Source organism: Canis lupus, chromosome 14 (genome assembly GCF_003254725.2).
Source record: "Canis lupus dingo isolate Sandy chromosome 14, ASM325472v2, whole genome shotgun sequence".
Lineage (NCBI taxonomy): Eukaryota > Metazoa > Chordata > Mammalia > Carnivora > Canidae > Canis > Canis lupus.
The window spans coordinates 35,378,521-35,393,138 of record NC_064256.1 but is presented as its reverse complement, the minus strand read 5'-3'; the positions used below and the strand labels follow the sequence as shown (position 1 = coordinate 35,393,138).

General features: G+C 40.8%; 1 protein-coding gene across 1 annotated transcript in view; it reads right to left on the bottom strand.

The window, feature by feature from the left end:
- Positions 1-14,618, bottom strand: part of DNAH11 (dynein axonemal heavy chain 11) — a 318,343-nt gene that overhangs the window by 259,882 nt on the left and 43,843 nt on the right. The window contains 8 exon segments of the mRNA XM_049093700.1: positions 1,947-2,033; positions 2,163-2,279; positions 6,188-6,410; positions 6,672-6,841; positions 6,920-7,174; positions 7,392-7,724; positions 13,550-13,942; positions 14,091-14,195. Of these exon segments, the coding sequence (XP_048949657.1) occupies positions 1,947-2,033; positions 2,163-2,279; positions 6,188-6,410; positions 6,672-6,841; positions 6,920-7,174; positions 7,392-7,724; positions 13,550-13,942; positions 14,091-14,195 (1,683 nt within the window).

The following is a 14,618-nucleotide window of genomic DNA, read 5'->3' as shown; positions in this document are numbered from 1 at the left end:
TTAATGTACTGTCCTTCTGATGGTCATTTAGGCTCCCTGGGTAAGCAGTACTCACACTCCCAAGCATCTTCATGTCCCCTGGTATAAATGTTTCATTTGCCCCCACAGCAGTGAAGGCTTCTATGTTTGCCTCTGCTTTCCACTGTAGATTCAATTACTCCATTTTTTAACCTGCCCTTTAAGAGCTTCCTCTCATTTTCCAGGGAGCTCAGCAATACACTTCAAGTTGCACATTTGTGAACATGTTTTGGCCCCTGTCTTACAAAAGGATTTTCAAAGTGTCTATAGACTATCATGCTTCCCAAAGTCAGCAGCACTTCTAGTCACCATTTTTTCTGATTACTTATATACTAAATCATTCCTAAATATATACACCTAGTTATGTTAATTCAAGTGTTTCTTGTATATTTGGCTACAAGAAACAAAAGCACTTAATTTAAGTTTACTGAGGAATCATTTATAAAGGAGAGATTCACCATACTATTCCCTTTGACTCTGGAGGGTCAAAGGTTTCTGCCTTGTGGAGTGACATGCCTTGAGTTCTAGGACCTATCATACTAGCCAGAGCAAGCACATACATGCCTCCAGATGAATGCACTTAGATGAGTATTAGACGTGCATGCACACACACACACACACACACACACGACTTCAAAATAAAGGTAACCCAGCACTACTATATTCAAAACATCCCTTGACACATTCTGTAGGTACAAAGATAAATATCCCTGACTTTTAAATATTTAGCTACATGCCATTATATTACAGCATGCAAATGGTAGCATTCAATAAATAACTATAGTAAATGTTTACATACAGCACATTGGTTAGTCAAGTAAAAATGTCTCCCTTTCCACAATCTGTTCAGACCACCTGCAATTTAGAGAGAATCTTTAAAAACTCCACAACTCCATTAGCATATTCTAACCCACAACGAATACATTAACCAGTTTTCTACAGCCAAGTGCAAGAGAAGATCTTCTGCTACAGAATGGTGTTTTCTGAAAGGGGTGTAAAGCAGTTAAATGCAATTCAACCCAGAATTTGGACAGAGAGGTACAAGCTATGTCTTCATGTTCTGAATGAAGCTATGTCTGCTCTAAGTTTTATCCCAGTCTAGAGGAGTAAAGACCATCTCTAGTATGAAGTAAAAGCAGGATGGCAACCTCCATGAAGATCTCAGAAAGACTCATGGCTCCTGAATATAAACTTCACCATAATTGCTCATTTTGGCTGTTGGTTTAAGAATTCCTCAAGAAACACAAGTGTTATTTTTCTAATGAACTTTTAAAACATTTTTTTCAAGTCTTGTGTGAACGACTACTCACCATTTTGGGTTATTTGCCCATTATATTCACCTTTATAGTCAACTATAATAAAGCAGTTCATTAGAAACCAGGCATAATATTTGTATCCACAGTTAAGAGGAAGTTATGGGCTTTCTTTACTATGGCTAAAAGTCACTAGCAAAGTATCACATGGCAAACAATAATAGAGCTTAAAAATCCTGATTAAAAAAAATTGGACAGCTAGAATTTTAAAACTAATCTGTCACTGTGTAATCTCCAAAATTACTTAAAAACACATACATGATGCTTTATCTGAAAAAAAGAGAAGAGCCGCTATATCACAGGGCGGCTTTGTAAAAACCAGAAGAAATAACATACAGCAATAGGCTTATAGTTCTTGACACAGTTACATAGTAAGTGCTTAAAAAATAGTACTTGTTACTTTCACCAGCATGATCACTTTGATAACAACGGTGGTTTGGGGAGATGCAATTTAAAATACTATTGGGGTGAGCAGTTCATAATCCAGTTTTTAATAGTTAATTCTCAACTGCTATAACTGACTGCCAAAATAAGGCAAAATATCTCAGTACCTTAGCATCTAATTTGACTTTATACAAGATATTGTAGCAAAAAAAAAGTTGAGATCAGCATTACCTTATCAAGCACCGTGTAGGGGTTTTTTGCATTAAAACCAAGAGGAGCATAGAGTCTGAATCTCTCTCTGAACTCGGCCTGCTTCTGCTGATGAGGGCAGAAAAAACTAAAGGTAAATTTAAGAAATAGCTTCAATTACCCTCATAAAAAAAATATCTTTCTTTAAAACAAAAGGAAAACGAACATAATACCCACAAAACATGGTAGCTAGCTTACATCAAATGAAATACATTTTTTCCTTAGGAGGGTGACTTCTGCATTTTGGAGAGGTGAGACTGCATGTCTGACAGTTACTGCAATCTTTTTGGTAGTTTCCCATCTTTCAGGTAATTCCTACAAAAACAAAGGTGCAAACAGGAAATTACTTTAGCACCCAAATCAAATCAACTCCACAAGATTTCCATTACTCCAACCTCTATACATTAACCCATGGCATCTTCACATTCTTCTAGCAGAGGAGGAGTTTATCCCCAGAAAGATACAAGCAGCTAAAAGGCTGCAAGCCAGGCTGACCCCTGGACACCACTGATTCCTGTCTTCCAAGCATAAACCAGAGTTGTCCTCTGTTGTAATTAGCTCAGAATACAGAATATCTTTTCCAAATACACACCAATTTCCAAAATTTTTTATTGTTAAGGGAATAAAATTAAAGTGCTCTAGAAAGCACTTTACCCTGCTATCAGGTGGAAATGGAATGGGGTTTAGCAACTTAGCAAGTGAAGAAAGACGCTTTGAATCTGGTGGGGCACAGAGGAAAACGTTAATCTATCTCATCCTGCACTGTTCTCTGGCTTCCACAGCTCCGTGTTACTTTGTCTTGATGGAGAGTTTGAGCATTTAGATTAGGTTCACTCTAACCAGGATTTCTAAAGCAGAGAGAGGCCAAGGGAAGGGAAGGTTAATTCCTACTTGATGTAGAACAAAAGCAGCAATAAATAGTTCAGGTAGCAACTCAACTCTGCACTCCCTGACTACAATGCAAATAGGACAAGAGCAAATTATTTTCTTTGAAGAGCCGTTGTGCATAAATGCTGTTGAAAAGCATTCCTTGTGCCCAGACTAACAAAGCATTGTTTCTCTGGGTGATCTCCTAGGACACTGAAATTGTTGTGTCATACAAAACCACTCATAGTGAGGGGACTCTACTTGTGTAGCTCAAGTGCAAAAACAAAGGTTCTAAAGACTATTTTGTAAGCCTCAATAAATATTTGATGAATGACTGAGTAGCTGCCAATTATGAAGAGTACACCATGCTAAGTGTCAACTATAACCATGTGGGGGATGGGTACTAGAAAGATAAAATACATTCTTCCAACTTAAATTGCTTTGTAATCTGTCAGAGTAAATGGGAAGCACCCAGGAAATATTCCATGGGACAGAATGTGTTAACTTCCAGCAGGAGGCTTACGGGTTATGGAAAGAAAATGCTCTGAAGGCAACATTCCCTACAGGAATTATCAAAACAGACCAGGGAACAAGAGACCTGGGCTTTAAATGTCTTTGTCCTTCATCTCCTCCTTCCACCCTTCTCATCAAAACTCTGTACCTTCATCTGTACGGTCTCACTTTGCATTTCCAATTGATCCCATGGAACCCAAGTATCATTTGGAGTCCCTTCAGGAGTAATGGGTACAAAGGTCACATCCCTGGGCTCAAACACCTTAAGCCCTTACCGGTTACAGTAGACCTGCTATTACCTGCTTCATATTTAGGGATTCCAAGTAAGATTCTACTTGATAAAGAGATTTTCCTTGAAAACCAAAAGATCAGATAATCTCCAAAGTCTCAATGATACGATCCCCACAAAGAGGTAGCACTGATTCTGTGACTGAGTGTAATGACTGGGTTGCAGCAGGCAGAAATTTGGGCAAGATCCCTTGAGATCCTGTAAGGTAAGACTACCAGCGCAGGTTGGATAGAATGGAGCCCCAATGGCAACTGGACAATATTCAGAGGCTAAAGGCAGTCAGTGAAGGCTTCTTAACAAGGAAAGGACTTGATAAAATCTATACATTAACGTTTAATCCTGCCTCAGACAGTACTGTAGATACGTGAGTGAGTGAGGACACAGCCACAGACCAAAGCATTGGCAAGTATTTGGGAAATGTTATAACTGCTAATGACTGTGAAGAAGAAACAAACAGTAACTATCACAAGCCAGTTTAATTAAAATAAAATTGGGGCACTGCTATCCTCCACGTGCCATTTGTATTGTCTACAAATTTTATTTTTTTCTCTTGAGCAGCCTCTTACTGACAGAGGCACACGTGTAGCTAGAAGGTGGCCCACTTTCAAAATATTAAAAAGCCAAACATTTTCAATAATTCATGAACTGCAATGAGCCTAACTCTTATAATAGAAATTCTAGAAGCCATAGCTAAAATCCCCCATATTGAAGGCCTGTGTCATAACTGGTTTCTCTATTTTAAGGTCCAAGATCCAGCTCAAAGAATACCCAAAGCTTTCTAAAAACAAATATTTGCTGTGTGCCTCACACTATTTCATCTCTCACTCTTGTTATGTACCTATTATTCCACATTTCATCTCCATGTCTAAGTAGATTTCAGTTTAAGGACAGCTTTATAGTTAAATAGAATTTAGTAATGCATCTGTATTAATTCTTTATAGTTTCTATAGTCAAAAGAGAGCAACTGTAAATACACTGTTGCATTAATCCTCACAAACAAAACAAGAGCTAGAAAAGGCAGTAGCTGCTGTGAGAAGTCTGACGTTTTCTCAGAAAGTTAAACTTGGAATCACCCTAGGACCCAGCAATTTCACTCCTGTGTTACAAAAAGAAATTGAAAATAGGTACCAAGGGAAAAAGGAAGGAAGGAAGGAAGGAAGGAAGGAAGGAAGGAAGGAAGGAAGGAAGGAAGGAAGGAAGGAAGGAAGGAAAGTACTCAAATAAATACTTGCGCACCCATGCTCATAGCAGCATTATTCACAACTGCCAAAAGATGGAAACAACCCAAATGTCCCCAAGTCCAACAACAGATGAAAAGCTTAACGAGTTGTGGTAGATGTAAATACAATGTACTGGTGTTGAGACACAAGGAAGAATACAGCATTCACATGCCTCAATGTCACTGAACCTCAACAATATTTTGCCAACTGTTAGACCAGACACAAAATACCTGCTATTGTACAATTCCATTTACACGAAGTTTCTAGAATAAGTAAACCCAGAGAAACAGGCAAAGACTGGCAGCAGCCAAGGACTGGTGGCAGGGCGGTAGGGAAGAGTAATGGGGAAGGGTGGCTAATGAGTGCAGAGGTTCTCTTCCAAGTGATAAAAATGTTCTGAGATCAGAGGTGGCAGTTACACGACATTACGTACGTACTAAATGCTAGGCACTCTGAAATGATTACTTGTATGGTATGCGAACTGTGAATCTGACCTCAACAAACAAGTGGGAAACTGGAGACCATACAAATTCTAAAAGTGAAGGATCTGGAGAGAGATTTCACGGAACAGGAAGCATGCTCTGAGGCAAGCTGATGGAGTGGACTCATCTGGTCCTTGAAAACAAATTCGAGTCCCAGGCTCCAATCGCAAGTTTTCTTAAGTTAATGGGTCCACTACTCACATTTGCAAGGTTAAGTGTCAGCCCATTCTGGAAGCTAGTGAGTAATGCAAATATCTATAGATCTTCCACATAGGCATGGGAATAGAAGCTCGACTGTGAGAATCTGATTCATGGTTTCAGTTATAACTAAAAAGACTTTGATCGTCACTGAGCACAGAGCAGCCACCAAGTCTTTCCAGAGCATAGCAACAGAAGAACGACACAGTACTCTTATTTAGAAAACAGTGATTTCTCCATCCAAATTGGGCTTTATTTTTTATTAAAATGTCCATGATAGGTTTCCAAAGACTAGGACCCTTCCAAAGACTAGGGATATGTTTCATGTCTGAAAGTGGAGTTAAGTGGAACTCCAAGGAGCAGCTCAGAGGCTATTGGCTAACTACCTCCTAACACAAAGGCAGTGAGCACAGCGGTCAGATGGAGTATGTTGGCATGAAACACACCTAGATTCATGCTGGCTGGATCAGTGATTCGTGTGACCTTGAAAGATGTATTAAATCTCTTTAAGTTTCCAATTCCTAACCTGTCAAGTGCCTACAGTTATCTACAGTACAGGGTGTCATAGGATGTCCTAAGAGAGGGCATGTAAAGAACTAGGCTAAAGGAGGTGCCAACTTATGTTAATTAGGGGTCTTTTACGACTACACTTACCTCCAACTGAATGTAGACTTGCTCAGGCATCTTCTGGCCATAGTTTTCCAAGAGTATGATGGTCTGTTTTAGTGGCTCAAAGAGTTCATCTGTAGTTCTCTGTCGGCTTCTTACTGCCAGAAGATGCCCCATGATATCAACTAAGCCATCGTGATCACCCTCACTTAAATCTTTCTGAAGTCCAGCATCTGTCTCCTTTATAAATTCTTGTAGCTCGTTCAGACTATTAAATACATATTGCAGATATACATACACACATATACATACATGAACACAGACAAACCCAAATTAAGCTCATTAAAACCTTTAGAAGTATAAGACTTCTGATAGGGAAATAATGAAAATAAGATTCTACTTAAACATTACTCATTATCTCTGTTAAGAAACTGGCAGTTTTTAATGTACTTAAAATTTATGTCTCAACTTTAGAAAGCAGTCTGGTGTTATAAGTTGTAATTTCAAACAATGAAGCATAGAAGACTACCTGTCTATGACAAATCTCAAAAGATGCTCCTGAAACATCCAGCTCCATTTCTTAATAATGTTCAGCAAGCTCACTTTGAAAGGCTTCATGTCCACCTTGAACCAACTATCAAATACTCTGAAGTCATCAAACTTGCTCATCTGAACATACAGAGCTTCATAAATGTCAATCTATAATTAGAAAAAAAATTCCTTTAACAGTTGAGTCAAAAATGAGCAACTACATCGAATACTAAGTGTTTTCCTTGCCTGCTCTTTGAATTGTTCAAGAGTTGGTGGTTGTGCAGGGACTTCTTCATACACATGAGCATCCACTTCCTCAGATGACACAGTCTGACCATACAGGAGAAAATGCTTCATAAACTCAGCTCGATCATCAACCCAGAGGTACGCGTATGTGTCCAGGGTATTTCTGAAGTCCAAGACTTTGTTGATGACATCTGCCACTCTGTTCATTATCTCCTGCCTGACCTCTACCAGGCCCAACATATTCTCCATGTCATTCTAAATGACAGGAAAAGCAAGCGTTTGTTAAAACCAACCCGCTCTGTCAATTACATACAATGTACCATCACCCAATGCCATTCTTCAAAGGGAGAATAGTTGGTAAAATCAACAACTGTGTTTTTTCCCAACTTTTCCTTTCCTTGTGCTCCCCATTATCTCAATTTATTGTTAAATCATTAATATGAAAGGTCATACACATTTTCAAAGGAAATACCTGATAATTTGCTATTTCCAGATGTGCTGCTACTCGCTTCATCTGAGCAGACATTCTACAACTGCTGCAAAGCATTTCTTCTACGAGATCATAGAAGCCATCCCCAGCCTCTCTTTCTAAAGAAGGTTTAAAAAGAATATCAGGGGGCATTAAGATCATCTGTGCTTGAAAAAATGGTACGGGTTTCAGCTGTTTCTCCGTATTCATCAGAAAGAAGTCTAAGTCATGCATTATAGCTTGAAAAAAGCCTTCTACCACAATGTCATCAATGAATTCCACATAAATCTTCCAGGTATCCAGAGAAGGATTGGCTTTGAAGAGCTTCCTATTTTCCTAGAAACATAAATATTAATAGAGGAGTACAAGCAATAATGAGTACAAAGATGAAAGCTTTCCATTTAAATGTTTTGTTAAAGAAAGGACCACATTTTTGTGCACAAGATAGGAACATTTAAATGCCAGGTCATAGAACCTTAAGCTGAACACTAAATATCTGAGCAGGATTTGGTAACACTTAGTATCATTTATAAAATACATTCAAAAGTCCTCCTTTAAAGGAAAAATCAATTTTCTTATGAAAATTGCTGTCTTCAAATACAAACAATAAATCCATGAGTTTTTAATGCTTTCTATATGTACTGGACATTTAGAAGGCATTCATGCTCTATCCCTAACTCTATGTGGCCTTGGGCTTTATCTTCCAGACCCTTATGTGTAAATGAGGTTTCCCGAACTGGTCTTTCAGAGAACACTGTCTGGACTATCCAAAGATCACTAAGTCAGCAGAGTGCTAAGTACTCTAAGTCTTTCTTGGAGATTCACTCTGCTACAATTAAAAATCAACTTAACTTGGTTTACCCAAAACAACCAAACAACACTTTGTGCAAACCACCTATAAGCAACCTATGGAACAGTAACTCAACTTGGGGAACAACAGCCGGGTGTGGTCAAAACTCCCTTTGTGTTTCAACAGTATTAAGTTCTTCTACCTTGACATCTCCCAAGAGTATGGGTCATGAACAGGTCAACAGCGCATGACAAGGTCAGACATGGATACGGTTTAGGACTGCTAGAGGTTGAGCCTACAGTGTGGCAGGACTAAGGACATAGATTTGAAAAGGTCAGGTGGGTAGCAAGGGTTGATTCCAAAGATACCTTTCTGAGTGGTAAAGCTTACATAGTCATACAGTCCAGAGGGCAGATGCCCAAGGCAGAAACTAGAGCACAGAGAAGAGGGAGTACTGAAACGAGAGCTGTTTATAGGGTTGACTATACTCTGTCCTTTCTTTGATCATTTGCTACTGTGGATATATGATCCAGATTCAAAGGTGTGTGTTACATGCAAGAACCATAGCTACAGAAGTAATAAGATAGGGCCAAGATTGGAAAGTTTTTTGAGGGATTTCTTGCCCTCAACAAATTTAAGGACCTCTCCTTTCACGATGCCGAATTGCCCAACCAGGTAGAACCATTCACAGCTCTATGTGTCTGTAGTGTATGTGACCCACACCCCCAGAGTCATGTGTTGTGCCACAGATATCCTGGGCAGCTGTACATAGCAGTCCTGGCTCCTTTGTAGGCACTAAAAAGGAGAAGTATAGATCTTAGAGCTGGAAAAAAAAAAATCCTTAAAGACCATCTTGTTTAGCCTATTCATTTGAAAGATATAAAAACAAAGACCTAAAATACACCAACAGTCACACTGGTAGGAAGCTGGCACCTAAGCTAGGAAAAGAAACAAGACCTCTGGACTCCCTTGGGCAGTCCGGGTGGCTCAGCGGTTTAGCGCCGCCTTCAGTCCAGGGCGTGATCCTGGAGACCTGGGATCGAGTCCCATGTCAGGCTCCCTGCATGGAGCCTGCTTCTCCCTCTGCCTGTGTCTCCGCCTCTCTCTCTCTCTCTCTCTCTCTCTCTCTCTCTCTCTCTCTCGCTCTCTCTCATGAATAAATAAAATCTTAAAAAAAAAAAAGACCTCTTGATTCCCTAAAAAAGGACTCTTCCAAACATTCACAGTACAGTATCTGTGACTGCCTCATTGCTGATACTTTTTCATCCCAAGATATCCAGTTTATATACTGCAATGCCATTCATAAGAATTGTTTTTATTTTCAACATTTTAATATAAAGAGAAAAAGGGAAGAAGGGCTCGGGGTCACTCAGTGATGGCTCAGGTCCCTTCCAGATCCAAGCTTTCATGGTTCTACCCTTCTTTCTTCATCTTGGACTCTGCCTGCAAACTATTGCCTGGGATCCCCCAGCCACACAGGGTGCAGCATGAAAAGGCAGAGATGATGACCTACCCTCTGTAATATTTCCACAAATTCCCCCCAGTGACACTCCTCAGAGGAAGTCTGAGGACCAGGCTCAAAATCATGGGCTGATATGGGGGGGGGGGGGGGGGTGCAGGGAACGATTTTATTCCTATTTTGAAGTTGACTTCTCTCAATTTAGAGCTTTTCCTCTGTTCCCATACTGAGAACAAGGTCTCCAGAGTTGCTTAGTTTTTGACTTAAGGAAAAAAGAATAGAGCCCATCTTTTAGTAGAAAACTTCCAACCTTATCTTCTGAGGGGACCAAATTCTTAGAATAATCCCCAATGCCTCCCTCTATGATGCTTCACATCCAGCCTATTAGGAAATTCTGTTTGTTCTACTGAAAATATATCCAGAATCCAGCCACTTCTGATAGGCTCCATCATCACCGCCCCCAGCCCAGGCATCACTCATCTGTCACCTAGGTCACTGCCACAGTAACCCACCAGGCCCTCTGCCTTCCCTGTGCTCTAGTTGCAACATGACAACACGCCAGTCTCTCTTCCAAATGAGAGGCAGATCATGTTTACTTCCCTCTCTTCCAAGTTCTGCAATGAGCTGCCCACGTAGCCCAGAGTAAAAGCCCAAGTGTGTACAGAGGCCTGCGAGGACTTCCCTGATGTGCCCGCCCCCCTCCTCACACCCCGTGAGCATCTGACTTCAGCTCATCGTACTCTCCACCCCTCTACTCCCTCAGCTGCCCCACATGCACCTCCCTGCACAAAACACATGCCATGGTCCTCCCTGAAGCCTGTTTCCTCTGTCTGGAATACTCCTTTCCCAGGGCTCACTACGTGGACTCCGTAACTTCCTGCTCATCTACCTTCTCATTTAGGCCCATGCTGATCATCCTACCTAAAACCCCAGCCCAGCACTCCAAAACTCCTGCGCCCTGCTCTTATTTCATCTTTGTTCTGCAGCACTCAACCAATTCTAACGTCCCTGCCTTACACCCGCTGCTTATTCCGTCTCTCCCCTCACTAGGATGCAAGCACCACAGAAGCAAGGCTCTTTATTCTGTTCACTCAAATATCTTAAGAATCTATAAAGGGTACTGGGGCCCTTAGGAGGCTCACCTTAAGCGAATGATAATGGAATACTAAACTACGTGGTCAGCTATAGTCAATTTCAGGAGAAAAACCATGGTCTGTCGCTTGTTCTCCCACTGAGAGTTAGCCTAGAGACAAGGGTCTTCACTTAACGCCTGAGAAAATTCAGGCCTGGATTCTGGAAAACACAAGACTAAACACCCTGGTTTCCAACCTCTACAGGGGGCAAACCCCAGGCCATGGTGCTCTGTGATGGTGGTGTGTGTGCACAGTGAGGGTGTCATTGCCCTGGCCAAAGGAGAGTGTCATGGTCTAAGGACCACATACATCTATAGAGATGGTGCCGTGTAACGAACATGCTCCAAAGGAAATGTGGAATACGCTTTTTTGTTCCCATCCCTTTTTCCTTAATAAGAGTGAAAATGAACTTCCCTGTATGTATCTCCCTCGAGCTGCCCGGCTGTGAGCGCCTCATTCCTGACCTTTGCCCTCCTCCCTCCAGTTACTGCAGATGAACTCTCCAAATTCTTAGCTACAGCCAACTCCCACATGTATTTACAAAATCCCTTTCCTTCCAGGACTTACCTCTGAGAATTATTTTCCCTCTACTAGATCACTCCCATCAACATACAATCACTCAGAAACCTCAACCAACATTAAAAATAAAATCCTCCCCATCTCTGACACGCCCCAGGCCCTGCAGAGTTTTTAGTTCTGGCCACCTCAGACATCCTCAGTTTAATGGCTTTCTGGTCCCATTTCTCCCATTCTTGTCAGCCACTCCAATCTAGCTTCCACTGTATCAAGTTAGCTCTGTCACAGCCATCAAAGGCCTCCACGCTGCAACATCTGCCAGCCTCGGCCCTCATTTTCAGGTCCTGAAGGAGTATGGGACAAAGTCAAATGCTTTCTCTTCCTTGGCATCTCTTCTTGACTTGTTTTCCAGGACAGCATCTCTCTCGATTTTTCCTTCTGCTTCACTTGCCTCCTTTTTAGCATCCTGTGCTGGACCCTCCCCTTCTCCCTGGCCTCAGAGATGACTTCAGGGTCAGTCCTTGGACCTCTCCTCTACCTATTAATCCCTACATTAATCCCTACATGAAGTAGGTCTAAGTCCCTGGCTTTACATATGACATACGTGCTCCTGGCTCTCAATTCTATGTCACTGGCCTGGTCTTCTACCCTAAACTCCAGGTCTGTGGGCATATGTGTCTAATTAACATGGGCCAAACCAAAGCCTCTCTTTTTTTTTTTTTTTTTTTTTAAGATTTTATTTATTCATGACAGACACAGAGAGAAAGAGGCAGAGACACACACAGGCTCCACGCAGAGAGCCCGATGTGGGACTCCATCCCGGGTCTCCAGGATCACACCCCAGGCTGAAGGCGGCACTAAACTGCTGGGCCACCGGGGCTGCCCCAAGCCTCTCTTTTCTATACAAAATCCACTCTATCACAGTTCTCCCCCATATCAGTAAAGGCAAACTCCAATTTTTCAGTTGCTCAGACCAAAAAATTTGAATCCATCCTTGAATTCTCTCTCTCCTGACTCATCATAGCAAATCCTGTCGGCTCTACCTTCAAAATATATCTAGCATGATTGTTTCAATCACTACCATTCTGACCCAAGCCGTTATCACCTGAATTATGATAATAATCTCTCAAAGGTCTCTTTACCTCCTACCACCTCCTTGCTCCCCTCTGATTTACACTCAACAGGCTAGCCTTTGAGTAGAGAGTGTCTGGCTGCTATTTCACCTCATGGTAAAAACCCAAGTTCTCATAATGGCCTGTCAATACCATGTATCTGTCCTTGGTCCCTTCCAAGCTTCATCAACTACTACTATTCTCCTTGCAAATTCTGCTTCAGGCATCCTGGCTCTCTAACTGATCCTTGGATAGACCACCTGTGCTTCTTCCTCAAACTTCTATACTTTTTTGCTACCTAGAACACCCTTCTCCTGATATACACATGGCTCATTCTCTTTCCCTTTCAGTTCTCTGCAGAACTGCTACCTTAGTATGGAAGGGTTTCAGATCACCGCATATAAAATACACTGCATACCAATGATTCCCTATCCTACCTGCTGTGTATATATATATATATATATATATATATATATATATATATATATATATATATATTTTTTTTTTTTTTACCATTTCTCCTATGACCAATTGACCTATTCCATATATGTCATTTTCTCTACCTATTCCAACTAGAATGTAAGGTCCAAGAGATAAGGGACTTTTTGTTTGGTTGCATTTGTTTTCTTTTTCTGCCTTGTTTCTTTGGTTTTATTTTTGTCTTCTCTTAAATTGATCACTCTAGAATAGTGCCTGTTACTGTTTTTGAAAATTCAAATACATAGTAAAAGGAGAGTGACCATTGTCCACCATTACGAGAAGGCTGAGAGGGTGGCAGGAGGTGACACGGTCAAGATGGCTGGCACCTACAGGCATTCTTCAAACAGGGCCAGCTATGAATAGCATCCCAAAGAGCATGTAGCTATGACAAAGACAAGGATTCCAGCTTTAGGCTTTCTGTTTCATCAATATATCTCACATTCCAATCTCTTCCCTCAGGGATGAAAATAAGCAAGGGCTGCAGAAATTGTAGGCCCATGAAAAAACTGGAGGTGAGTAATGCAAATTCCTCCATTTTAAATGCTTAACAAAATCATACATAAAGCTCTCTCCAGCCCAATAAAGGAATCCAACATTATTAGGTTATATCTGCTCTTTGTCAACTAATTGAAAAGATCTTAAGTCAATGTCAAAACCTTAAAAGCAATCACCTCCACCAAGTTATGTATCCTGCAGCCATCTTCTTGAATTAGCTTGTATTTTTTCGTAAACAAATCAGCCTTGTCCTCCAAAGTAAAGGCAGTCTCCCTTCTGTGCTCCCTCCTGGGAAGGAGCGTACACTCTGCCCAAGCTTTCATGGTTTGCTGGATCACTTTAACATTGCTCTGTGTGTGCTCCACTCTGTGTGCCAATTCAGACGTGGCTGTTTTCACCCTCTTGATGTATTCGCAGCAGTCATCCTGCCACGTCAGTGACGTCACGGCTGCCTGCAGTTGCTCATCCAGGGCCTTCAGCTCATCTTCAACCAGAGGGTATTCCACTTCCAGAAGAGTCTGCTTCAACTTATTATAGCCTTGCACAAGAAGTTCAAGATTTCCAATGTACTGGGAAAAGGAAATCCCAAGACAAAAAGTACCAAATATTTAAAGCTACATATCTTAGAGGCATAAAAGTACTATAGGTCTACATGGTCAGCATTACAAATCAAAATATTTCTGTTCAAAAAATGCCCTAATATCTACAAACACTAACCTTTAAAATAGTGTTTCTTTTTTTGAAGATAGCTAAAGCTGACCCTGGTATGTCGGACTTCTTCAACATCAAAAGGTATTTCACTTCTCTCAATACAGCCACAAGCTATTAAAAGAAAATCAAGGATTATTGTGTATTTTAAGAATGTCATTCTCTTTTAACACGTTAAAATCCAAACGCTTAAAATTTTATCCAATGATTATAAAATTTTCAAATCCTCAATGTAAAAAGGCTATTGTTTCATATGTTTTTTAATAGAAGTAATTATACATTCTTATGACACAGAAGTATAAATAACAAAGGTAAAAATCACTGGCTGTGGCCCACAGTCAGAGAAAGAATTCAAGCAAAAGAGTGACATGTGCACATAGAGATGTGAAATGGAAGGCTATACAGGGACTCAATCTTTTCCCAGTGCTGTTCTGCTACAATGTTTGTTTTGAAAACATAAATTTGTTGCAATATAACTGACAGACTAGCAATGTGGGCCTACCACAAATTTGGTCTGCTTAACTACAATGTCATTAG